At 36.9% G+C, this 27922-nt stretch overlaps 3 protein-coding genes across 3 annotated transcripts; all 3 read right to left on the bottom strand.

The window, feature by feature from the left end:
* Positions 1–302: 302 nt before the first annotated feature.
* LOC141620793 (uncharacterized) lies at positions 303–1805 on the bottom strand. The gene has a single exon (XM_074437571.1). It carries the CDS (start codon positions 1803–1805, stop codon positions 303–305), a length of 1503 nt encoding a protein of 500 aa, XP_074293672.1.
* A 23-nt stretch (positions 1806–1828) lies between these two features.
* Positions 1829–3505, bottom strand: LOC141620792 (uncharacterized). The gene has a single exon (XM_074437570.1). The coding sequence runs from the start codon at positions 3503–3505 to the stop codon at positions 1829–1831; it is 1677 nt and encodes a 558-aa protein (XP_074293671.1).
* A 16195-nt stretch (positions 3506–19700) lies between these two features.
* Positions 19701–22691, bottom strand: LOC141620791 (receptor-like protein EIX2). The gene has a single exon (XM_074437569.1). It carries the CDS (start codon positions 22689–22691, stop codon positions 19701–19703), a length of 2991 nt encoding a protein of 996 aa, XP_074293670.1.
* Between the last annotated feature and the right edge of the window lie 5231 nt (positions 22692–27922).

Genomic DNA, 27922 nt, shown 5'->3' with positions numbered 1-27922 from the left:
TATTGAATAAAGTTGTTCAACCATGTCTGTTTTGCTGTTTTGACATAGTAGAAGTGTTCCATGTTTCCATGTTGTGTTATTTCATACAGTTGTTGTGCATTCTGCAATTTAGGAAAATGGTCATTATAAATGAAGGAAAAAGTAGTGTCGTAAATAGATAAGAACATTTAATTGCTTCTTAATAATAAGACAACAATCCCTCAAACAGAGTGACACTAAAATATTTAAGAAGTAAGGACATTATATTTTTACATTTAAATATATGCAACATTCATATCACTATTTCTACCATTGTTGTTTACCTAACTGATGATATTTGCTAAACGTAGTACTGTGAATGATACTACATTTTTAACACGGCAATCTGTTGTCAGATCTTGTCTGTTTGTTGACATAACAGTGACCTGCTTCGATGTCCTTGCACGAGACAATGCAACGTATAACTGTCCATGCGAGAAACATGGCTTTGGGAGGTAGACAGCCACTTGGCTTAGAGTTTGTCCTTGTGACTTGTTAATAGTCATTGCAAAGCTTAGTTTCAGTGGAAACTGATTCCTTTGGAATTGGAATGGATAATTTGCAGAAGATGATGGTCGCATCTTAATTCGTGGAATAAAAACATGTTCTCCTTTGTGATGACCAGTTGTTATAACGCATTCAATCAAATTAGGGGTGAAGCGTTTGCAGAGGAGCCGAGTACCATTACACAGACCATATGACGGTAGTATATTGCGTAACAGTATCACTGGACAATTCTCCTTTAGAACAAGTTCATGTGGGCTCATGCCTCCTGGACAGAGTTTGTTAACAAATTCAGCTGGATAGATATTACATTTGTCATCAAGTAATGAGTCGTAACTTCTGTATGTTACAGCTTTTCCAGGAAATTTATTGATCAGAACTGAATTTATTGCGTCGACATCATCGTTCATTGGTGTAAGAATAGCACGGCTTGTAAAAATATCTGAATTAAATTCAGCATGATCCAGCTCTGGGAAAGCAACAGATGCAATATCATTTATAGGATCCGGTCCACCATGTATACGCTGTCGAACAATCTGTTGAGGAAGCTTTACTAATTCATTTTCCTCAGACTGTAATTCTCCGTTGCCTAGGGATAGTAGGAAGGAAGAATAAAGAAGATCTTCTCGTGCTCGCATGTTTTCAGTTAATCGAAATTTGATAAACTTGGCCCAAAATACAGAATTTACTAAGCTTGCCTCAACAGCTTCTCTTTGGGGTTTATGAGGAATTACTGGCAGAACTTGACGAAAGTCCCCACCAAAAACAATAATCTTACCACCAAAGACAATTTCAGGATTGCACAAATCTCGAAGTAGCAAATCAAGCGCTTCAACGTTTTCCTTTTTGGCCATTGAAGCTTCATCCCATATAATTAGACTTGTTTCTCTTATTAATGCGGCCAGGCTACTCTGTTTTGGTACATCACATGTTAAAGATCCATTAATATCAACAGGAATTTTAAACCTAGAGTGCGTTGTTCTTCCAGAAGGTATATTTGCAGCAGCTATGCCGGAAGTAGCTGTAGGTAGTACTATTTTGTTCATTAGGCGTACTTCTGCATATAATGCATTGTAAAGAAAAGTTTTGCCTGTTCCTCCTGGCCCATCTATAAAAAAAGCGCCTGGTTTATTTTCTTTTACATGAGAAATTATAGTATCAAATGCTGCCTTCTGCTCAAAGTTAAGCATTGTTCTACAATCAGCACACTCTTGCGGGATGGGTGCATCAAGTGCATCGACAATATCTTTTGTCCTGCGAATTTCATCGTCTTCAGATTCCATTAAGTGTTCTAGGTTGAATGCCTTCAATGATTTCCCCATAGCTTCCAAAGATATTTCAACTGACGAAGCCGTAAGTTTCCACTTACTTTGTTGGGGTCATTGGGGAATTTGCGATTAAAATCTTCAGACAAATGACAGTAATATTTTGTCCACAATTCTGCTGGATCTTTTGGTTGGCTAAAGATTAGGACAATTGCAAAAAGGTGTCTCAGTGCAGATGGCATTTGAACTTCACATGCTTCATTTAAACACAAGTCAACTGTGTTATCTTCTTCAATTAAGTGTCTTTTGAGGGCAGCTTCTTGGAAAGTAGCACATGTATACCCGTTAATAGTTAGTAGATCTTTAAAAGACTTTGGTCCTCGAACATGAAGAAGAAGAATACGCAGGAAATATCGCTCCCCTTCTGAAGGTGAAGCAAACACTACGCGACCAATAACTAAAAGTTTTATTTTTCTTTTAAACCAGCGCTTCTGTCCTTTGTCCCACCGATATTTTTTGGTGAAGTCAGCATATAATAGTGGCTCAGTTCCTTCCTTTGAATTCTCCACAAAAAACTCAGTAAGAGGCGTGCGGGCACGTTTCTCATTTGCAACTACCGCCTCTAAATTTTCGTCCGGGTGCAGGCGCATTGTCTGCATATTTTGCAAATGGACTGGCAACACCATAACAGGTGGCTGTGTTTCAAATAGTTCAAAGCCATAGAGACGCCACATTGCCTCACATGGTGAAACCCATCTACCAGATTGATATTGCTCGATTTCATCAACAGGTTTTGGATCTGCACCTTTGATAACATTGAAAGAGATCCGGTCATGGCCTTTGTAGACATATTTGTAGAGATATTTAACAGCTTGAATAGTTGAACACACTTCGACATTTAAATGGCAATCGAAAAGTGATAATAAGAATGGGTTATAAGGAATAACCCATCTGTTGTCCAACGTTTGTTTACGAACAACAGCAGCTTGGCCATCATCACGTCTTCTATATTCTGGATATCCATCTGAATTGGTAGTTGTCTCAGCTGTAAATGTTTTAGGATAGTTGTACTTACACCGACCCATACTGCTTTTGTGTTTCATGCATTGATATTCACGATTGAACTGACCACATGGTCCGTGCATCATGTGCTTCAACACCAGTGCACGTAATGCTGGATTTTCTTGTCGTGGTATTTCGGCAGATACAAATCTATCAAAATCAGCAGGGGTTATAATCTTGGAACCAGGTTTCAGAATAATGAGCATATGTGCATGAGGGAGGCCCCTTTTCTGGAATTCAACTACGTAAATGAAAGCTGCCACTTCTCCAAATATATGCTTTTCCATTATTTGCTTCTTCAAGGATAACAACTTGCCATGGAAAACTCTTACTACTATATCTGGTCGATTTTGTGCTTCTTCTCCAGGACCAAGTTGTTCTTTTATTTCAGGCCAGTTAACATTACATGTCATTGTTACAAAGAGATCAGGTTTCCCGTACTCATGAACAAGAGTCATTGCATTTAGGTATCTTTTTTTAAGATCACGAGGGCCTCCTATGTACGTTGGTGGCAAGATAACTCGTCGACCAACATTAGCTGCACAACTTTCTCCAGCATCAACTGTATCCAAGATGCCTTGGTATAGTTCCGCTCGAATTGTTTCCTGATTTTTTCTGAAATAATCTAATCTGGTATTCTCCACTTTCACATACATATCAACAATATATTGTCAGAGACAACGACCACCTTTAACAAAGATATTACCAGGTCTATTTTGCAGCTTGTAGCAATAATATTCTCGGCATGAGATTTGTCTTTCGTCTTCATCCTTTGACGTTGGAGCATCTGTCAATCCGTTAGTGATTAGTAACTATTTTAAACCTAGAACATTAAATGCAGAAAGTATTTTAAAGTAATATTGCAAAAGACGTTGCAAAACTTACAGTTTTCCTCTGCCTCTAACAAAGCTTCTACGTTATCTACTGATCTTTTTTGCCAGGTGGTTGTCTTTGCATGCTGGGTACCGTCCTTAAGGTGTCTTTTTTTTTCTTCTTTAGACCTTGTCTCCATCCACACTGGCCAGATGGGAACAAAAGCGGATACTGTAATGGATCATAGCAACCATAATAGTGCATAATCCTGTGACTGCCATCCATTTTACCGATTCTTCGATATATGTGGACCTTGAGATAGACTTGATGATGAACTTTCGAGACCAAATCACAAAGAACTTCATCGATGAAGGTGCATTATAAACATTTGCATCTGTACGTGGGTTTTTGTTAATGACAATTTGGGTGTTTTCGTCTACGGTTATATCTTTCAGTGATCGAAAGAACCGTGCATATGGATTTGTTTCCGTTATACGCATAAGAATATCTATAATATCTTGCCTCAATTCGAAAGGCAATTACCCTGGTTTTCAGCTCATGTTGGCCATCATAAAAATAAAGTTGTAAATATCGTGGTTTGCCATCAACAGGTAATAAATTTGGCACATGATGATAAAGTCGCCCATGTAATTTGAAAACATAAATGCCTTTTTGAGTTTTGACATCAAACTCACCACCTATTGAACTGAACGCAAAAAGATTATTGTAGATCCTAGCATATTTTCGAAAGTGCAATGCATCCTCCGTGTTGGCAGTATATAATCGTGCGAGTTCAGGAGGATATTCACTCTGAGGTATTTCTATAACACCATCTCCACAACAAAAGTTTTTAGTCTCATAGCCAATCTTGATTGCCAGACATTTTTGGCATTGTTGTAAAGAAGGTAGTCGGAAGGGCACGCAAGGTAAAGGTTCGCCTATTGTAGCAGCTGGTACTCCTTTCAGAAACAAACAATAAATTACATGTTGGCTGGTAGATAATCAGAAGAAAAACAATTTAAAGGTTTGATAAATCCATGCACACTTACTTTGTATTTGTGCAATAGGATGTCGTGTCCGAGGCTTTTTAGGTTGGCTAGCGATAACACGACCCATCCCTCTGTATGCAAATAAATACCAATACATTATATCCAAAACTATACAAAACACAGACAATCAAATAATGAAACTTACACAGCTGTTGATCCTTCTGCCTGTGAAAGTGCATGACGCATACGTTTAGGCCTACCCATGCCCACTGTTTGTGGATAATAAGGAAAAGGATCTGCAGAGTGTACATGTTACGGCACATAGTGTCATCAGTTTACTAAATATTAAATTCAACTGTATTAATAGTTCAGAAAACAGAAACATAATAATATTAGTCTACGTTTCTAGATTTCTTTGACTATAAAAACTAACCCATTTAAAGAAACTGTTGCGGCTGTATACCGTTGTCTTTAAGATTGGTATGAAATGCTGTTGGCAAACCTGGTCAAAGTAATACAGAGTAGAACGAGTTACCATAAGCAACAATGTTTATAGGTAGGCATAAATAAAAGTGTATACCAAGTCGAAACATCTCTGAAGCGTTGAAATAGAGATAAATACTACCGAACAACGATGTAAAGCAAGTTGTATATGATAATTTAAATTTATCATTGTAAATTATATCAGAAATTTATATACTTGAACAAAATGTATAAAACAAGATGTAAAACGGTGTACAATATATAGGCTATAAATATTGAAATAGATTTATATTTGGAACTTTTAATCGAACTTTTCATTACAAGGGCAAATTAAGAGTTTCCAAAGACAATCAAAATGACCCCTCTTTCTAAGGTTTTGACAATCTAAAGCTAATCGAAAAGAAAACGTTATATTAAACATGCCTTTTTAAAATTTTATAGCCTAACAACACTATTCTGGAATGCTAGCCAAATCCTAAGTGATATAAGCTAATAAGAGTATGATACAACAACGATATGGATATCCTAATAAGGAGTAAAGCTATGTGTGCTTCGTTTTACTACTGTGCGCAGTTCTTCAGGGAACTTGAAACCTTTCCTTTTCCCATTCTGCATCTTCTTCTTAAGAGAGGAAAGCATTGACGATTTTTTGATAGGCCTTTTTAGGGGAGGTACAGGCGTCGAAATCATTTTGGGAATTTCAAGCTGATAGATTGCAGATTTGGACCTATGCTTCAGAGGTAACAATCTAGGTACCGCAGTCAGAACCTCCAACTTCAGAAAACGTTCTTTTGAAGCTAAATAACTCTCCATTTCAAGTGCACACAAAAGCATTGCATATGCAGTAAGTTTCTTATTATAATTTGCATCAATAATTTCCACATTATAGATAGGAATAAGGTGCTCAATAACAGTTTTGGCCAAACTATTTTCTGCATCTTCAATATGATCACAACAAATACTGTAAAACGTCTTACTGCCATAATTAGGTTTGGCATAATTAATAGTAATCCAAGCAGTGTATTTAGAACGGCCATGTGCAATAGTTTGAAGTTCAGAACTGTTAATTTCACATTTCCTTATAATCAACCGCAATATAGCTGTGAAATCTACAATCACTGGCTCAGTACCAATAGGTGCACCTCTACCTAGCTTTTCAAGTAGTGGAACGCCAACAAATCCCCTGATAAAATTACGTATTTCTTGTCGCTTTAACCTATAAAGTGAAGCACAACGCTCTATTTCTCGCCTTTTTGAAATGGAAATATCTTCAACCCAGACATTAAACCTATCCATACAATCAGAAACAGCGATTCGTGCAGCATTTTGGCAAGAGTTTTCTAAACTTTCAGACGGGCCACCTATAAAAGTATAAGCTTCAGGACCAGAGTCTGTATAAACCATCACAGCAGCATTGTTTGTCCTAACATCTACCACCTTATATTTAGGATCAGGAAAGTGAAGATATTTGGTAATTTGCAAGAGTAAAGATTGGAAAGGGATCACTATCTGTATAGGTGGTTCCAATTTATGCTTAGCAGTAGTCATGTGTAAATCCTCAACTGCAGAATTGCTCACCATAAACTGCATTTCAAAATTACTAATTATTTTTAAACACGCTAATTGGACACTTTTGAAATGACGATTTAAACCTATAAATATTGACAGTCGAGAAATAAATTAGGGAATTATTGTTGGTTAAGTAAAACTCGTATAATTATTACAAACACAAATTATCTTATTTTGTTTACACTACTTTTATCCCAAAAAAATCTACAATAACAACATAACAAGTTACATAGTTAAACAACACCACACCCAATTCCAGATATCATTTGTAAGAAATAATCTAAAGGTTAATCATTTCATCTCAAAATGTTTAAATAACAAATGCATGTAAATGTTGCAGTCATCAAAATACATGCATGTCGATTTACAATACATAATCTGAACTATATTAGCTTTTAAAAAAAGATGAACAGGATCAAAGGAAACAAAACTTTCTCCTGACATAAATACATCAAACAACTTGCCTTTCAGACAAACATGCATGCACATTTGGACAAAAAAAACCACATGTAGATTTCAGAAATTTTAAGTAGCTATACCTTTGAAATGGCAATTGCTAAATACTCCAGATGTTAGCAGAACAGATTAATTTTTAGCATCAATTAAATAACCTTTTTTTTTTTTCTCAATTTACCTTGCTACAAATTTCAGAAGTTGAGAGAAGTTATATATACACATATATGAAGATACTGCAGACAAAAGTTAGTGGATGTTTATTAGGTGTAATGATGTATACTGTTCATGAGATCATCTTCTCAACTGACTAATGCCTACCACAGAGACCATGCATTTGATTTAAGTAAATTTTGCCAAACTCACCTTTAAATTCAAATCTTAACATTGGCCATTCAATAAGACGCTCAGTAATTTGCTCTGATGATGATATTATCAACGCCCATAAATGGCATAAGTTGCGTAGCAGTATTCGTGTTCGCATGTATCAGAGTACTTGGACTCTAAAGTTGTAGAACAATAACCACTGTTAACGTTCAATTCAAAAATATGACAATGTTTTCTACAAGTTATAAAGTCTTTTATGTGCATGCGATTAGAAAGTATTACAAAGTAATGTATTACCATCAACTACAGCGTCTATAACTACATATATACACACCAAAGACATCAGCGCTCACAATATTTCCGAGAATTTGCTATTCTGAACATATTTTCTTTTGTAAACATTTCCATTCCAATTTAACTGAACATATTCGATTCTACTAATAAATTTCAAGATAAATGCAATATCAACAATGCCAACAATATGTCTAGATATTTTACAATGTCATAAAATTTAAGTTTGGGACAAAAAACAACAAAGTTTGCCAACCATTACACACTTTGTTTGTAATTTGAATTGGCCCCACTCTATGTGGATACAATGACACGATAGTGTATTTCAATTTCCAGTACATGAATTAAACAAACTTAGTTTATTGTCCTATAAATAAGCTGCAGAACTTTTACAGAAGTGAAATAAACTACTTCATGCAGCTTCCCACTCAGTCTTCAATCTCTTCTCTAATATTTTCAATTTCTGGGTTTGCCCTGAAACATGGCAACAAACACCTTCATAATCAGGCATATCCAGACCAAAATTGATACAATAGTATATGAAGCACCTAAACTGTTTAGGCGCTTAAATATAATTATGGACGCCCGTACAATTTGGAATTTAATGAATAACGAGAATCCCACATTAGGAAGACTCGGCCACCTTATTATTGGTGACAGAAGCCAAATTTCACCAGCAATCACCAACCTGCATGTTTCCAACGGTAAGGTTAATTTGCAGTCTAATTATATACGATCTTAACATTCCAACCGAAGGAGTAACTTACAGCAAACAAACATCAGAAACCTAATCTATACGCCCCACATTGTTATGCACTTTCCTAATATTAGTGAGAAATTATAACAGTAAATACAGAATAATTGCAACAAACTCAAAAGCTTCTGCTAACAACATTATCCTAAAAATTTGTCCATGCCTAAGAGCAGCTTTTGCAAATATTAAAACTGAACCAACCATCTGCAACAAATGTGGTAAAGATCAAATACTTAAATTAATTCCCATACCATATAGAGGAGTGTTTCCTATTTGTGTGAGAACACATTAAAAAGCTGTTAAAACTTTGGATCTCCTAATTTTGTGCTGTTTTACATTTTTTGGTGAATGCAGAGGCAGTAAACAAGAAACGACAAGAACTCAATGACCTAAATCATGAAGTTATCATCCTTTTCCAAAGGCTGCAAACACTTTTGAATTGGACAGCTGTTGTTGACCTATGTTTTCCAAGAGGACAAATTATCGTGCGTCCGCAAGAAGAACAAGATGAGATCACAATGCTAGGTATCTACACTGACCATGTGGAAAGAGGAATTGACGAAAGGCAAAGGGAACAGCGGCGACAAGAAATCGACCCTTCATCTTCATCTGATGACAGCTGCAACTTACAATTGTGGTAACTAAATCCATGTTCATTAACGCTTGTACCCAAATATGCTGAAACAATGTACCAGCAACTATGTGTACTACTGATTTAAAGGCCTTCCAAAAGTTGTACACATGCTACCCATGAACGTAATAAAACAGAATGTATTTGTTAATTAGATATGTCGGTGGCCAGCAGTATAACACATATTCACTTAAACACAACTGAAGAACTAACTAATATTGTTAAAACTAAATTTAAAAGCTATTTTTTAACCAAACCAACCGCTAACAAATTAAATAAATAAACTTATGTAAATTCTTCATTCATTTTTGGTGATAGAACATTGCTTTCTTAGACTAAATTTTAAATTTAAAACTAATTGTGAGTCAAAACCTTATCTATTGTTATTCTTACCTTATCCAACCTCATCTGTAGTCTTATCCCTAAATCTAAAAAGAGCCCTATCTTAACATTAAATAACTTAGATATCAAGCATCTGACATATACAGAGCAAAACATGAATATAAATAGCAGAGAACACTCAAGCCTCCCAATCACTTTCCATATCCTTTCATTTCTCTACTCTCTCCTTTTGAAAACTAACTAATAGACCTTATGTCAAACAATATTCATCAAATTAAGGCGATGCAAAATGAAATTGATAATATTGTAAAAGAAATTCAAGAACTATTTGTCCGACTAAGATTAGTCCTAACAGAAAGCATTATATGGGAGAAGCTTAACCAAGCTCCAATCTGTACCATGCTCCTTCAAATCCTCTCTGGAAATACTCCAAATAATCTTCTTAACTCAGGCTATGATATGCTGCACAGTGTAACATGCACTGAACTTCATTCTAAAAAAGGTAACCTGGAAGCATTGAGACAAGAAGTGGTAGAGTTTCTATTTAAACTTGAAAGTGTTATGACATCAAATGCATTGTGGGATCTGTGCTACGGGGGTCGAACTTTATTTAACCTCCCAGCAAGTGAGCGGTCTAAATTTGAGTTGATAAATATGTACTCAAATTACCTAAAGGATCAACATTTTGCGTATGAGATGGAGAGGGATATAGATAAGGCGCTGCCATCATCTTCATCTTCAGTTGACAGCTGCAATCGAGAGATAAGGTAGTTTTCATTTAAAATTTAGGTCTGTAATTAGTCCTTGTTTCATTAAGAAGCGTTTGTAGTACTGAGTACTTAAACCTTGCTGAATTTGCTAATAAATTTGAAATGATTTGGAAATGTGTGTTTCAAAAAAGATTCAGATAATTCCATTATGGTGACACTATGCAGGCACATGAGTTTTAAATTTGAAATCATATGGCACTGTATGAACTTAAAGAAATCTAGAGGAACAATTACCTGCGAGATACATAACTGATCATCTCCAACAATACATGCAAAGTATCAATGGTTACTTGATTTCCTAACCTAAAATAGAACGTGTTCGTGTTGTCTATCAATGCTTGGGAAGTAGTTGTAAGCACAGTCACCCACATCTGCTTGATCTCCTAGCATAAAATGGAGCTTCCTTGTACTGTCAAACAATGATGGCGAAGTATTTGTTAAGATAGGTGCCTACTTCACAACTTGCTAAATAAGTGTTCACTCCAAACATGTTTATCTGACTTAGTATTTTCTTCCTGTTTAATCAGAAAATTTTAAAACAGTAATCAGACATAACAAGTGTAACATAGCATCAATCCTTCCTTTTTCCCTGGTCTCTTTAGCTTATATCACTCGAGGACAATGTTAAAATACTTATGTACACTGTTTTACACAAGGAACAGATTGTCATTCGTAATATCACAAACATTTTTTTTTTTTTTTGGAAACTAATACCCAGATGGTTGCAAACGCATTTCATTTAAAACAGACAGGAGCACATAACACTGGAATAACAAGGGTAAATATACATCTAAAACAAGAACCACTCCGCAAAACAAAGCTAGATATGAGCTGAATCTACACATACAACAGAAATTACTGAAACAGTTCACATAACAACAACATGATAAAGATGGCACAAAGTTCCTTTCTACGAAAAAGAACTCAAGGGTAGACGGAACGAATCTCTGCTGTTATTGCAGCACACACATCACGAACTTCCGCATTAGCAGCCATCTGAGCCTCATATCTTAAAACATATGGAACTTGGACCCAGTCAGTAGGTTTGTTAAAATAATAGTCATCATCGCTAATACCAACCCAAACGTAAGGCTTTTTACCATCACTAACATCTTGCAAAAGCCAATCCTCACGAGAACACCCCTGAAGTGCAAACATATGTGCAAGCTTAAAAGCAAAATGGCAGTCCATAGGTTGCGATCCAAACTCAACTAATACAGCCTTCCTAAACTCCCCGTGCACCCACACAGGCTTCACTCTAGTTACAGGGTATCCCATTTCCACCAAAACGGATTTAAGCCTACTGAAACTTTTGCACACTGTCTTTCCACCCTGCTCATGTGAAGGCATATTTGCAAACACACATGTGTAAGGTTTAGCAAATTCATATACCGGCATGGTTAGGGAAGCTGACTTTATATATCCTTTTAAAATGCAAAGACAAAAAACAACTTAATTTAGCTGTAAGTATTTTTTTTTTTCTGAACACACAATGAAAGATGGGTGATCATATAACAAGCAACAAACAATGTGTACATATTTATAGGCAAATGGAACGAACAATATAAAACACAGTAAGTTGTAATTTTCCTTTTTTTTTTAAAGACAATTTGGTAATTTCAAATCTGAATACACTAATCCCGTCAACGAATATTGACTCCTCAAAGTTTAATAATCAACCAAACGTATCCTAAACCACTACTAACGCCAGCTTTTCATATATTTTATTTGACAATAAGATTCCATGCTATTTACAACTTAAACGAAGTTCTTACTTAATTACACTAAAAAATTTAAACCTGTCATAAGTATGTTCAATCCGGAAACAAACCCAAAAACCACTAATCCCGTCAACGAATATTGACTCCTCAAAGTTTAATAATCAACCAAACGTATCCTAAACCACTACTAACGCCAGCTTTTCATATATTTTATTTGACAATAAGATTCCATGCTATTTACAACTTAAACGAAGTTCTTACTTAATTACACTAAAAAATTTAAACCTGTCATAAGTATGTTCAATCCGGAAACAAACCCAAAAACTAAATGTTAATGACGTCTGTTGCCTATTCAAAATTTACAACATCATGCAGGCCATTGTACATTACACAAATTTCTACAAATATATCCATACTTAAATATATATTGACACAAAATCCACAGGCAAACAGTTGGTAGATTTATACCATATTCTTAATATAATGAAAACAAATTAAGTAACACAATGGATACTGGTTATTCCATAGTTCAATTATTTATTAAGCTAAAATCTCAAACGCTGCCAAACCAAAGTCTAATGTTGAAGCAAACTGAATTCTCGCTATTCAATAGTTCAATTACTTAGTAAGCTAAAATCTGAAACGCTGCCAAACCAAAGTCTAATGTTGGAAACTGCAACACGCAAATAGAGAACAACAACAACCATATCCTATACTGGATAACACACCTCGCAGCCGATAGCCCCAAACACCTAACTAAGCAATAAAGCAACCACGTGTCTACAAAACCCTAAATGAAAGAAAAGATATACATGCAAACTGCAAGCCACAGTGTAAAGATACGACAAGACCATAGCCCTGCAAGAAACAGACGACTAAACTCTGCATTTACCCCAAAAAACAGCAACATAACAGCAGATTAAAAACCCACAAAAAAAAAGTGAAAAATCTAAAATTAAAAAGATAATAGCAGATTTGAAACGTAGAAAACACACAATCAAGATTCCAATACACATCCAAACAAAACAACCAAAAAAGAACAGACAAAAGAAAAGAAAAAAGAAACCACAATTTTAAAAATTGCATGCAATCAGAAACAGAGCAGTAGAAAGAATAGTTACATTTGACAGACGACTTACCTGTGTATTTTCCCAACAACAAGAGGATGATAGCAGATAAGAAGCGTAGCAAGCACACAAACAAGATTTACATGCAAACCCAAACCAACAGCAGAAAAAGTAGTGAAAAGGAAAAAGAAAAGAGAAGTTATATGCCATGTGTAGCCGCAGCCACTTGTCAATGAGTTGAAAATAATAGATAAAAAAATTAAATAAAGAAGGACAGGAATAATAGATAAAAAAAGTAAATAAAGAAGGACAGGAGGGCAAAGAAGGGAAAAAACGCTTAAAACACTGTTCCGAGAACAGTAACCCAACTTCTGATTTTTTAAGGAGTATGGATATATTCATATGACACTATTGTCGGTATACCATTACTGAAGAGATATAGACATTACCTTTTTTCTCATGAGCCAACGCCCTGGAGCTAACGCTCCCTTTTTACTATGGGCCAACGCCCTAGAGCTAATGCTCCCTTTTTACTATGGGCCAACGCCCTGGAGCCAACGTCTATAGTACCAACATTGCTCCCTTGTATGGAGCCAACGCTCCTACTGTGTACATAGTTTTTATTCCCCTGTAATGTCATCTCAAACCAATAATCGTATCCCGAATGTTACAATTGGCCAATTATGCAATATGACAACAATAACCTTATCACACTAATATACTTATAAGACGATAACCTACATAACATGTGAGCATTATAACATTCATAAGATAAAATTAACAATAAAACTAATATAACGGATTATTTCTAATCTATTATTTCAAAGTAAATTAAAGATAACAATTACTTATATCGACAAAGGGTCCCGAAATCATACCTTAATAGGTATATAAGATAATTCGATGAAAACCAACACCCTTTGTTTTCCTTACTATAACTCTCGTTTTTTGCGTAAAATGAAATTTGATTCCTTAATTTTTATATATATATATATATATATATATATATATATATATATATATATATATATATATATATATATATATATATATATATATATATATATATAATGTAAACATGGAACAATTTGTAAGGTGACACCCACCCAATGCCTTTGGTGAGTCACACTCTCACGTGTACAATCTTCAAATTTTCCCTTTTTATTTATTTATTTATTATTATTATTATTATTTTATTTTACTTTATTATTATTTTTTTTAACACACATACGAAAAATTACGGTTTACGATAAAAACTAGTCTCAGCTCATATATACCCACTAAATTTCTTAAAATGGAGCCGTTTTTACTTAAACAGAAATATATAGGTACTAGTTTAGTCTATAAAATCTATAATAGTTTCACTCTTTATATAATTATAATATAACCTATAAATATTATACTCGGGTTATTACAGCCTGCCTGCACTCGATCGAGGAACCTTAGCAGGTTCGTCTTTTTGATTTTTTTCGCTTTTGTTCTCAGCTCGTGTTTCAACTTCGTCAGCTTCTTTTTCATCATCACTCAGCTCCAAATTACCCAATCCCTTAGGATGCATATAGGGTATCTGATTATCATTAGTGGGCAATTCTTCATCATGGCTTGGCAGCTCCGGATTTGCGTATGTAGTATCGCTCCTCAATTGAATACCATTAGCTTTCTCGTGAGCTTGTTTACCTTGAGGAGGAAGACTCCGGGCTGTTTTGAGGGATTTTGAATTGCCATCTGAGCCACCTGAGTATCCAACATCTTATTATGGGCAATCAGCTCAGAGATTTGAGCCGTCTGCTTTTGCTGCATTGACAAAGTCTGCTGCAAAAGATTGCGCAACTATGCCATCTCATTGTTTGGAGCTTGTTAAGGAGTTTGTTGAGGAGGTTGTTGATATTGATTTTTAAACTGTGACCTCCTTGAACTTGCCTTTGATATCCTCCGTGTGGCTGATTACCACGATTGTTGGGAGGGATATAAGTATTCTTTTTTGGTTGTTGCTGCTGCGGGTTTTACACATTCTGACTAGACCATTGAAGGAAATGATGCTCCTTTGTTCTTTCATTGTAAAAGTTGGAGAAAGGCGTGCCTTGTGCACCTTGTCATAAGACCGAAAAGCATTAACTTTGCTCCAATGTGCTCAAACACTCAGCTGCATTATGACCGTCTAATCCACATTTAGCACAAGACTCCTCTTTTTGTCGACTCATAGCATGAACTCTCTCTTTAGTACCCAATGATTGGGTAGTCTTTATCTCAGCAATTTGGGCAGAAATAACCTCTAATTGTGCCGCAAGAGCACTATCTCCAGCATTTCCTCACGTACTTCCCCTAGGATTTCCATACTTAGCAGTATGGGTGGCAATCTGATCAATTAACTTCCACGCGGTAGTATCATTGGTGTTGTCCTGAAACCTCCCATTAGCTGAAGAATCCAACAGGGCACGATGATCGTCATACAACCCGTTATAAAACTGGTTGCAAAGAAATCACTTTTGGAGACCGTGATGGGAACAGATCGGACCAAATGTTTGAAGCGAGTCCATGCTTCATTCAGATCTTCAGTAGCTCCCTGCTTGAAACTAGTAATTTGACTTCCCAGCGCATTAGTTTTCTGAGGTGGGAAGTACCTCTTGTAGAAAGCAAGAGCTAAAGTATTCCAGTTAGTAATTCCTTCATCCGCCATATCTAAATCTCTCAACCATTCTGCAGCTCCATCTTTCAGAGAAAAAGGAAAAAGCACCTGCTTTATCTGATCTTGTGTCACTCCAGCTGTTAAAGGGATAGAACAGCAATAAATGACAAATTTCTCCATATGTGTCGCAGGATCCTCAGCAGCTGTCCCTCCAAATAAATTCCGCTCCACCAAATTGATGTATAAGATGGACGAATTTCAAAAGTGCCATTATCAGTAGTGGGCAGCTTAAATCCTTATGGGATAGAAGCCAAGGTAGGCTTGGAGTGACTGGCTAGAGTAGGCATGATGGTAATCTCAGGAACGTGAATTTCAACTAGAACTTCAAGGTCGGGAATTTCGTCCTCTTCGTAGGACTGATCGGCCGAATTTGTTGAACACTCCGTCTCGGCGTCAAGTATACTCAAGTCTTCTACTTGACCCACTTCTTTCTGAAACTTCCGTCTGTAGCGAAAAGTCTTGTCTGGCTCGGGATCTATTGGAAGAATCTCGGACCTAGTTGACCTGGGCATACACGAAACTAACATGAAAAGTGTGAGAACGGTCTCAAGGAACCAAGTTCCCTAAGACAAAAAGACAAAATAAACAGAAACAAACAAGACAATTGTTGCCTCCCCGGCAACGGCGCCAAATTTGATATGGCTAAAGTCGTATCACCAATATCAAAATAAATCTATCTCAGTTACTAACAAAATAGCTAGCGGTAAGACAGGTATCGTATCCACATGGAGGTGGTAATAATCAGTTTTCTAATATTTAGATCGTCTGAAGATAACCGTTTTCTTGGAGGTTTTGGTTTGTTTGTTATCTATCAACTAATAACGAGTAAATAAAAGGTTTATAACGATAATATTAAAGGTCTAGGATTTCCGGTTCACTAGGTCAATTATATGGGGTTTCTTAATCAATTGCTAGGCTCATCAAATTATCTAAGGTCACAAGATTGATTAATTCTGTTTATGTCCTTTAGATCAAATCTAACATGCAATCGCTATTATTAGACACAATCTATTTGATTATCGCAGCCTATATTAATTCTAACCCTGTCGATGAAAGTATTAATTTGCTACACTAGTTAATAATTCAGGCCTAAATCAATTAACTAGAAGAAGAACAATAATCAAACGATAATTCATACGATGTTACTAGCAATCAATTAATATTCCCCTTTCTAATTTACCTAGATCCCCTTCATCCTAGATGAGAAAATTAGCTACTCATAATGAATCTAACAATAACAATAATGGTAATTGAAAACATGATTAATGATGTGAAACAACAACAATTAATTAAAAGCATAAAACTTGAATGATTAATTAATGAAGAATGATTAATACCGTAGTAATTAACAAGGAAATATTAATAGCAAGTGTTAAAGCTAGAACAAGGATTCCAGCCGTCTTAAAGTAAAATAAAGCGTAACCTAATAAAATCTACGAGTTTAGAATTTATATTGCAAAATAAGTGTTTTAGGAAATTACGAAAATTAATCCGTCAACAAGGATCCTCGATCGAGCCTGGCTGCACTCGATCGAGGACGATTACTCGATCGAGCCTTAGTGGACTCGATCGAGGAACTAGCTTCGCAGGCTTGTTCTCGTCTTTCCTTCACTTCTAATCTTCAAGTCACCTCGTTCCTCGTGCCATGCTTCGTGTATTCCACTATGCCATATCCGCAATGCTCATCTTAGCTTTGATTATCCTCGTAATGCGTCATTTCTGCATTAAAACATAAAATAGCGGCAGTATCGATAATTCACTATAAAAGGAGATATAAATGACATAAAGGCACGGAAACGGTATATAAAATGCTATGAAAGGAGTTACAAAAGTGTATATAAAAGTGGTACATCAAGGTCGCTGCAAGTTTTGCTTCTGAAGGTGCGGTAATGAATGAAATGAAACAGTGGAATTAACTACACGGATAAGGTGGGACGAGGAAGAAGCAGCGGCTAACTTACTTCTTATAGGAGCCTCCAATGGTTGTCTTCTATACAGATTAAGCATATCTCGTATTAAGGCTTTTCATAATCTGGGATAAAACTCCGGCCATATAATCAGACTTTGAAGTATGTCATTGTAATACCTCATATATTTGTGTTGTTGGGTACTCTATCGAGTAGGACTTACTTTGTCGAGTAAGTCTTGGTTGCGTTATGAACAGTGTTCTGCTTCATAGTTACTCGATCGAGTAGGGGCAATTCGATCGAGTAACGGGTACTTGATCGAGTACGTTAGTTATTCGATCGAGTAAGTCTGGTTTTACGGGTTTTCGGCCGGGTTTGATAGTAATGCGTGAAGAGTTATATAAAGTGATTTCGACAATTTACTTTTAGTTTTTACTTTATTCTCTAAACTTTTACAAAAAGAAAAACAACGACGTTCTTCCTCTTCACTCTTTGCTATCAAATCAAGGGCTAGGGTCGTTGGATTTCTGACTTCATCACATCTTTGTGATCGTCATCTTGTGGGTAAGAATCCTATATATTTTTATGTTAGATAGTTAATGTTATTTAAAACCCTAACTAGCGTAGAGCCCGTGCTACAGCACGGTATTTTTTAGTTTTGTTTTATAAAGAGACATTCTATTATATTAATTGCATAAATTAACTGTACTTACAATTTAATGTTATAATGTACTAATATTATCTTAGTAAGAGGTAGAAAATAAAAGTTTACTATCATCAAGAGACACTTTAAGTTAAGTTATTTTTGTTTTAAACTATTTTTACTTTACTATAAAAAAAAATAACTCTATAATGCTCTATCATTGCATGAAACTAATTTATGACATTAAAATACAATTAAGTGATGTAAAATCTAATTAAAACGCGTATTAACCTTATAACGAAAACTGTACACCACACATTTAAAAAGACGATTTACGAATAATTAAACTAATATTTTTGTTTATTTCTAATAATAAAATACTTTAAAATTGTTACGTCCTTTAAAAATACACCATATTTAGAGAGTAATTGATGAAGGATAATATAAGAAGCAAATTTACGTAATTTCAGAGTGTAAGTGATGAACAATAATTAAAGTAAAGATTGCATAAGAAGCAGATTTGCGTAATTTTAGAATATAACTGATGAAGAAATAATATTTATGGAATGATTGCATAATAAATTAGAGACATTGATTATTTCTTGTAAGGAGGTAAAAGATAAATGAATATAATTTTGTTATTGTTTCCATATATAGTTCTAGCATATGTCTAGGCGGGAAAACTACTAAGAGTTTTATTCTCTTAGTAGTAAGGGAGATTGGGTGATTTGGGGGGTTTTGGGATTGATTATGTGATAGATTGTGATTATGTGATTAATTGATTATAGGAGGTGATTTCGTAGAGGAAGGTTTTTGATCCGCTGCATTTGGTTGATTGTTGGTGATTCCGTATCAGGTAAAGTTTTCCTACTCAGTTGACTGTGTAAATATTATAAGTTGGCATGGTTGTTTGATTGGCATAATTGTTGTTATCGTACTTTGGATTACATGGTATTTATAGGTGATACGCATGCACCCTTTTATATTCTAGGATGTATGCATGAATCATCTAGAGTCATAGTCAGGGGTGTCTAATACCCCGGGCGACCACGGGCGGCGGAACCGGGCCTCCGGCTTTGGCCACATAATCTATAAGCTTTACTGATAAAATTCAATATAAACCTCGACGTGTAGTACACTTATACATTCATATTTAGGGCCTCATTTTTTTATGTTGCACCGGGCCTCCATTTACTTCAAGACGCCCCTGGTCATAGTACATACATATGCATGAATGATCTAGATTTATAGTACATATATTATGCATGATTCATGAAAGATCTAGATACATTGTACATACACTATGCATAAATAATCTAGATTCATGGTATTAACTAAGTGCATGCACCTAAATGAATCTAGAAAAGTCTCATTATTTTAACATTATCGATCTTCTAACGATATATCAAACTTCACGGAAAATGGAGATAACTCTACGTGTATTCAATACGACTGTGACATACACTTTATCTCTGACGTTATCATAGAACCGAAAAAGGGCAATTCTCCAAGATCGTTTCAAAACCAATGTGCCACAAACTCCCCAAAATCCTGTAATGAATCCAAGCACCACACTTATGACCAGTCCTAGGATAAAATCGTTGACCTTATGAGTGACGATGTTATCTCCATTTTGCGGAGCAGGGTTTGGTTCATCTCCGAAACAATTAAGGAGTGGTGCGCCACAAAGTCCAGGGTTACCCATATATGCTGAAGCATCAAACCCTTGTAACTGAGTTCCTGGAGGAATCCTCCCAGACAAGTTATTCATCGACAAATCTAATATCTCTAGATAGTTGATCGAAGCTAAACTTGTGGGAATTTCGCCAGAAAGATGGTTATGTGATAAATCGAGAAACTCTAGAGATGTGAGCTGGCCTATAGTTGATGGAATGACACTATTCAAATTGTTTTGTGAAAGATTTAGAAATACCAAACCAACAAGGCTAGAAATATCGTCAGGAATTCGACCTTGCAGATTGTTGTTTGAAATATCAATGCCTTTAAGCAGTCCTCTAGAATCGGCAAAGCTATGCTCTTTCCTTTTCCACATGAACCATGCAATATCGCCTGACAACCAATTTGGTCGAACATAGATATACGCACATGCTTGTGTAAAGTTTGACGTGTTAGCCATCGCCTTCAGGTTATACAAGCAATTTGGAAGGGGTCCTGAGATTTGATTACCTGAAATGTCAAGGATTTGTAGGCATGAAAGTTGACAGAGACTTGAAGGTATACCCTCCGAAAGTTGATTGTTTCTCAGGGTTAAAATGTTGAGATTTTTCAAACCGTGCACAAAGCTAGCGGGTATGTGCCCACTTAGTGAATTGTACCCAAGGTCGAGTACAGCCAAAGACGTTGAATTCATCCACGACTTAGGTAGCTCACCATGGAGATTGTTGTTGCGCAAATGAAGCGCTTGTAAGGTGCTCAATGAGGCAATGGAAGATGGCAAATTTCCAGTGATCCTATTGTTTTCTAGGTTCAATATTTTGAGGTTAGAAAAATAACCCCAACAGTCCGGAATTGTCTCAGAAAACAAGTTGTTTGAGAGGTCAAGGTATATTAAACCCATTTCGGTTGTTGGACATAGGAAGCGAAATAAGCCTTTCGAAAGCTGGTTGTTTTTTAGGTTTAGTTGTGTAAAACTGTTCCCTAGAAAAGATGGTATTGCACCACTTAAGTTGTTTGAACTTAAGTCTATCTCGATGAGTGATTGAAAGGAGACGGATAGATCCGGAAACTCCCCATAGATCATATTATAGGACATGTTCAAGTACTCTAAAGTCGATGGCAATGAGCTCCAAAAGGATCTAGGAACCGTGTCATGAATTCCGGACATGGATAATTCAAGATCGTTGATGTTTTGTTGAGTTTGCAGCCATTTTGGAAAGTGAGGGCCAACTTTAGTATATGATAATCCTAGCCCAAGAAGTTGAAATGGAGGAGTCCAATTGACGCTAAGGTTGAGCACTAAATCAGGATTGTCCGAAAAGTCTAAAACAATTAGGCTTGAAAGATTGGAGAAGTGGTTGTGGGAAACAATCCCATTCAAATAGTTGGAAAAAAGATATAATTGATTGAGTTTAGAAAGTTGTCCGATTCCTTCGTTAATGGTTCCGTTCAGCTGATTGTTTGCAACATTTAACGTCACCAACGAAGAAAAAGTTTTGATGCTGTCGGGAATGGAACCCCATACTTTGGTATTTGATAATGTTAGAGAAACTAGTGACTTGCTCGCGCAAGGGGAGAAGGACTCGACGACTTTTGAGAAGTCGTATGTGAGATTGTTGTTGTCTAACCTTAGGGTTTGCAAGCTACATAGCTTACCAAGTGCTTTGAAAGCAGGTAAGCTGATTTCGACACTGTTACCGGTAAGGTCTAAGAAAGAAAGGTGTTTCAGGTTCGAAATTGTGGCAGTTATATATCCTCCCAGTCGATTTAAAGAAAGCGAAACATGTGATAGTCTACCAATTGTCCAGATTTCACTTGGAATCGGACCACTCAAATGGTTAAAATCCAAATTGAGGTATGAAAGATTATGCATACTACCTATGTCACTCGGGATTTGGCCACTGAAACCGTTCTCACTCAAGTCGAGGTATGAAACCGAGCTCATTTTCCAGATAAAAGAAGGAATGCTACCTGATATCTGACTAGCAGAGAGGTCAAGGTATACAAGACTGGTCGCGATTTGGGTCAAATTGTACAACCACTCGAATATCTCAGTACCTTGAAAATTATTTCCTGAAAGGCTAATAATATGGAGAGTTTTTGAGGCATTTATGTAAGAAAGTGGTGACGAAAGTTGCATTGAAAGGCTACAAGAATCCATTCTAAGGATCTCTAAAGATGGGAGATTGTTGATACTCGATACCCAATTCGAGACATGGCTGAAATTGACACCACCTAAATTCACATCCCTTAAGAAATTGAGACTCGAAAGCCACGACAAGCTTTCGACACGCATTGAACAGGTAGTGTCATTTAGACAGTTAAGATCAAGAGACGATAATCTCGAAAGATTTCCAATCTCATGAGGTATAACTCCGCTAAATCGAGAATTTGAAAGTTTAAGGTGCCTTAAATTTGGAAATGACCCAATAAACTTGGGTATGGACTGTCCTTGGAAATTATTATAACTAAGGTCTAAAAATTGTAAATGCTTCAACTCAGCTAGAGAAGCACTGACACGACCCTCTAGACAAAAATCGTCACTATAATCGACTGTTGGAACTTTGGCAAGATGGAGCATGATAACGTGACCGGTGTGGTTGTCGCATTGAATACCGTGCCATTGACAGTGATCAAGGGTGCCACCCCATGAAGCGAGCAAACTACAATGGTCGATCTTAATGCCATGTTTGAACTCAAGAAGGGCGCTTCGCTCCATGTTGTTAGTCCCTGAAATTGCATGGCAAGTGCAATAGGTTACGTAAATGTAGAAGAGTAAAAAAATAAGGTTTGAATTGGAAGTCATTTTTCAAGTGTGGAATTGATTGTTGATTGATTAGAAAAATGGGTTATGGGTGTGTATATATCTAATAATATATAGAAGTATATATGGAGTAATATATATAGAGAGGTTTACAAATTTTTATATCAAAATAATAAGATGATGACATCAATGACGGTTTCACATACAAATTATACGAAAAAATGACACGCACGCATCTAATGTAGTACATCAAACCTCTTTTAGTAATTGAGCTTGCATGTAATTTTTATCAGCCTTTAAAGTTTATAAGTTAATCCCTCCATTCAACTCCAGACTACAAATTTGCGTTTTCACGTTTGTCAACATGTGTTTTACGCGGTAAATATCTTTAGCTACGTATTTGCAGAAATTATAAAAGAGAGATGTTTTTAATGTACTCTTAAAGACGAATCAAATAAGATCCCACATGAATATATTTTCACTTATGTATTGAGAGAAAATTGAAATTGGATGCTCACTTGTGAATAATGTATAAAATAGAAATGTGTAGTGTTGAGTTAAATGAATGAACTATATTTTAATTTTTTGATCTCAGAATTCAAAATTAATTGAAATTGAACTTATATCTTTTATGTATAATTTTTAAGCAATGTTGTATTTTTTTAGCTTAATGTCTAAGAAAAAAGCTCAAAATTTTTATAATAAAAATCATAATTTTTAAAACAAAACTCGAAAATTTTATTATATGTGAATAAACCAAAGTCCCACATGTGAGGGTTGTCCCACATTGATAAAATAGGAGAGGTATTACCGTTTTATAAGACAAGAGACTACCCCCTCTATCGCTAATTGGTTTTATATTGTGGACTCTATCTCCTCCGTTCGAGTGCAGTCCAGATCCGTTGTTGAAATTACTACTTACTCCCTCTCATCCAAAGCAAAAGTAAAACTTGTTTGAGCTCATATTGGCTCCATTCACCGAATTTTCATATCGGGTGATATTTGGGCGAAACGGATTGGTCGAATTATGCCACCTTAATATTATGACTTTATTTGGGGGACAAAGACGAAGACATTCGTTGAATGTTGTTGATACATAAGGAAAAAAAGTAGATTTGGCTTCTACTTTTTGTTGGTACTAACTCGGTTACTGGACCGAATGTTTGGCAATATTTTCCAAAACGAGTGAATTTTGATCTTTGTCTTCTAGAGGAAACACTTTATAAGACAATAGTACAAGTTTTAGAATAATTAAACATGTAAATTATCATGGTTGTGCTACAAATAAAGCAAATATATGAAAACTACTTTTAGAATTGTCACTTCCTTTAAACTTTCACAAAATCTTATTGAAGACGGGTACTATCCGTCACAAACTGAAAACGGATAGTGCCCCTCTAGTGGCAATATATATGGGTGCTCCTTTTTTCCTCCCACTTGTCAACCCACTTGCTTTATTGTGAGAGGTCTTCAGCTTGTGACGTATATTGTCCGTCACAAGCAAGACGTTTTGTTAAACATTAACGTTGGTTTTTAGGCTTTTCTGTAAAAGCGTACGGACGAGGAGATGCATGGATGATTTTTCTTTGTATTGATAAACAGTATCCCTTATCGACAATAAGGTCAATCTTCTCATTCGGGCAACTCAATGGGTAAACCTTTTTAAATTTGGATTTTTCATTTGCGTAAGGAATCGGATCCCTCACTACTTGTTTAAAAGATGATAGTTCTTACCCCTCACATGCTGAAGAACGATGAACACAAGAGAGAAGGGAAATGTTAAATGTTATTGAATTGATGATGAAACGATACAAGGTAAGGTAATATACAACTATCAGAATACTTACTTCCTAATTGTTAGCCTATAAACAAGGTGACAATATAACACAATCTATAATTAGCTAAGATATTATACATTGAATATCGTAACAATATCGTCACAATATCGTAATAATATCGCAACAATATCGTTCAATACTCCCCCTCAAGTTGGAGCACTTGGTAAGCCAATGCCCAATTTGGACCGAAGAAAACGAAAAGGATCCCCACCAAGCGCCTTCGTAAAAATGTCTGCAATCTACTCTTTACGTCGTATGTGCGAAGTTGATATCGTTTTATTGACGAGATGATGACGTATAAAGTGGCAATTAATTTCGATGTGCTTAGTACGATCATGAAAGACCGGGTTTCTAGCAATGTGCAAAGCGGCTTTGTTGTCGCAAAATATTTTGATAGATGAACCATCTCAACCAAAACCTTAAGGTTTTGGTTGAGTTGGTCTATCTATCATATTCAATCTGTTTTTCGTGAGTAACATCAAGTCAGTGAAGAAAGGATTTCAGCCAAATCACTTCAGTGGTTATTTCTCACGATTATCATGTCATCAACATATACAAGAATTCCTAGAAAAATATCGTCTTTATTGTAAGTGAATAACGAGTAATTAGCTATAAACTGAACAAAACCATACCTCGTCAAGGAGTTTGTCAACTTAGCAAAAATTTCGCGAAGTTTGCATTAGCCCATATAAGGACTTCATTAACTTACACACCTTTGTTGATCCCTCCTTGTCGAAACCTGGTGGCATTCTCATGTATACTTCCTCATCTAGATCCCCGTGCAAGAACGCGTTATTAACATCTAATTGAGCAATACTTTCGAGACAGCCACGACAAGCAAATAACGGACACTCGTCATTTTTACAACCGGTGCAAAAGTTTCATGCTAGTATACGCCTTCTATTTGGGTGTAGTCTTGCGCAACTAACCTCGCTTTATATCGTTCAATCGTTCCGCCTGCCTTTTACTTCCCCTTATAAATCCACCGATATCCAATGGGCCGTTTACCTTTCGGGAGATCAACAATATCTTCACAATATCGTAATAATATGGTAATAATATCGTTCAATACTTGCATCAATCAACTTTGATAGGAATGCATGATGCAACTGATTACCGATCGTTAAACAATATACATAAGAGTTTGGTACAAATAAGCATATTTGTCTATAAATCGTGTTCTTATGAGTTTTTGATATTTCTAGTGTAATTTATATCAACTAACTCTATAACTATACATCTTATACGTCTTATCTTCTACATGAAATTTCTTACACTTGACCTTTTCTATATTTGAAAAGTGTTCCGGGTGTAATTCCAGAGCAAGTATCGTTACCACCCGTGGCTTGTAGAATGATGCCTTGAGTTGGATCCCTCTTGTCTTTATCGTCCCTCTCGGCCTCTCCTGCAACAATGAACGAACTGAGGGCTTGGCTTTGAGCCAAGCGTACTCACTCCGACGCTCAAGTCAGTAAACTTAGAGGGATAAGTTGTCACTTGGCTAAATGCGTATTGTAGAGAGATAAGGGATATATTACCAGATGAATAGTAATTCTTAGGTTAAAGTGTGGATCCTTTCCTCAATGAAGGTTGAGGAGTATTTATAGACTTTCACCTTTTGTCACGTAGTGGCCAAGTGGCCAAGTGGCTAGCAGGTGGAAAGACCGTTATACCCTCGGCCGATGGAACCATGGCAGGCCGGCCGAGGAGCCTTGGATATGAGTACGCGGATATGTGTCCCGGCTAGTTGCTGGCCGAGACCCAAGAGACAGCCGATGGGCCGCATCGGTTAGGCTGTCTAAGTCGTTGACTTGCTGTGGATATCTTTGACCTTGCTCGATATGTTGAATTGGTCAGCGGTGCAGAATATGCCCCATCAATTTGCCCCCAGCGTAGTCTATGCCGTGGTATGGGCTCCGATGTATGTTTGAGCGTATATTCTGCGGAAGTAATTTGTAAAAACTTTCTGCATCGGCTTCTTCTATTGCTCCGGCTTCTTCTACCTTGGCTCGATTCTGCTTAGGCCGTACCATATCCCCCCTCCACATGGATGTGTAAATGGCATCCGATGTGGAAGAGAAGGTGACGCTGGCCGAGACCAGGGTATAGAGTGCCGGTTGCTTTTGATTGCCCCCGGCCGGTGCTACCTAGCTTGGTTGATTACGTGGCCGGCGGAGAACAGGTGCTTGGGAATTAGTTGAGGAAGGTGAATAGGCAAGGAGATATGAATAGGCGTGTTGAAGACGCTTGGTCACTGTTGCATTGATTGACGTTCAACTGTTACAACGATTGACATTCCGTGGTTGCATGTCCGACACGTGTCTGCACGCTGATTGGCTGACGTTTCATGGGCTTTTCCCTATAAATAGGGCAGTTATTCCGTGAAATTGGCCACCAATTTCATTCTCTCCAAAATTTTCTTCTATCTAAACTTTCAAGGGCTTCTTTGTCTTCTAATTTTCAGAGTTATCACTCCGGCGAGTGTTTTTCTTCAAGGTAAACAAACAAATTTCCTCACTTCTTATTTTTGTTAAGTAATCATTGCTACTATGTCTTCTGCTGACGCCGGGACTAGTACTTCTGCGCCGGGGGGTTCCCCGTCGCGTCTTGATGGGGAGGGGACACTAGATGCCATCCCGATAAGGTTTGGGGGCCCTAGGTCTCCTTCTCCTGAAGTTGATCCTCAATTTTTGGAGGAATGGGAGGATGACGATGATGTCGATGATGACGCAGACGATTTTGGTGATGATGCTGAAAAGGCTCGTCCTAATGAGGGGAGGCAAGTCGTTATGGATCATGGCGACGCCTGTAAGGTCCGCCTTGACCGTGTTTGGACCCATAAGTTCGCCAGTTGTTCCGGCGAGACATTTTTCGAGGGCCATTTCTTCTTTGGCAGGGGATACAAAATTGTTATCCCTGAGGAGGGTCAGGCCGTCTGTTGCCCTCCACCGGGCTACACCGGCGTATACATGCGGCACTTGGAGTACGGGCTCCGGTTTCATGAATGAGTACGTTATGGCCATAATTAGGGCCATGAACGTTGCTGTTGCCCAACTGCACCCGTTGGCTATGAGGACCATAGTCGGCTTTGTCTGGCTTTGTCTCTTCAAGGGAGAGGCCCCAACGGTGAATCTATTCCGCCGGCTTCATCATCTCCGGCCATCAATCTCTGGCCGCGTCGGATGGTACAGTGTGCAAATGGAGCAGGGTTATGTCTCTGTTGACAAACTTACTTCTTGCAAGAACTGGAAAGATCGGTGGGTGTATGTTAAGGTGCCGGATGACTACCCGCTGCCCCGCTCCTTCCAGCACCAAGTTAATTTGCGGTGTGAGACTAAGGCGGAGCAT

The sequence above is a fragment of the Silene latifolia genome, chromosome X, assembly GCF_048544455.1.
Source record: "Silene latifolia isolate original U9 population chromosome X, ASM4854445v1, whole genome shotgun sequence".
Classification (NCBI taxonomy): Eukaryota; Viridiplantae; Streptophyta; class Magnoliopsida; order Caryophyllales; family Caryophyllaceae; genus Silene; species Silene latifolia.
This window is presented reverse-complemented; position numbering and strand designations above follow the sequence as displayed.

Coding starts and splice junctions, on each gene's coding strand:
- LOC141620793 (XM_074437571.1), bottom strand. CDS start 1,805: ATGGAATCTGAAGACGATGAAATTCGCAGGACAAAAGATATTGTCGAT.
- LOC141620792 (XM_074437570.1), bottom strand. CDS start 3,505: ATGTATGTGAAAGTGGAGAATACCAGATTAGATTATTTCAGAAAAAAT.
- LOC141620791 (XM_074437569.1), bottom strand. CDS start 22,691: ATGGAGCGAAGCGCCCTTCTTGAGTTCAAACATGGCATTAAGATCGAC.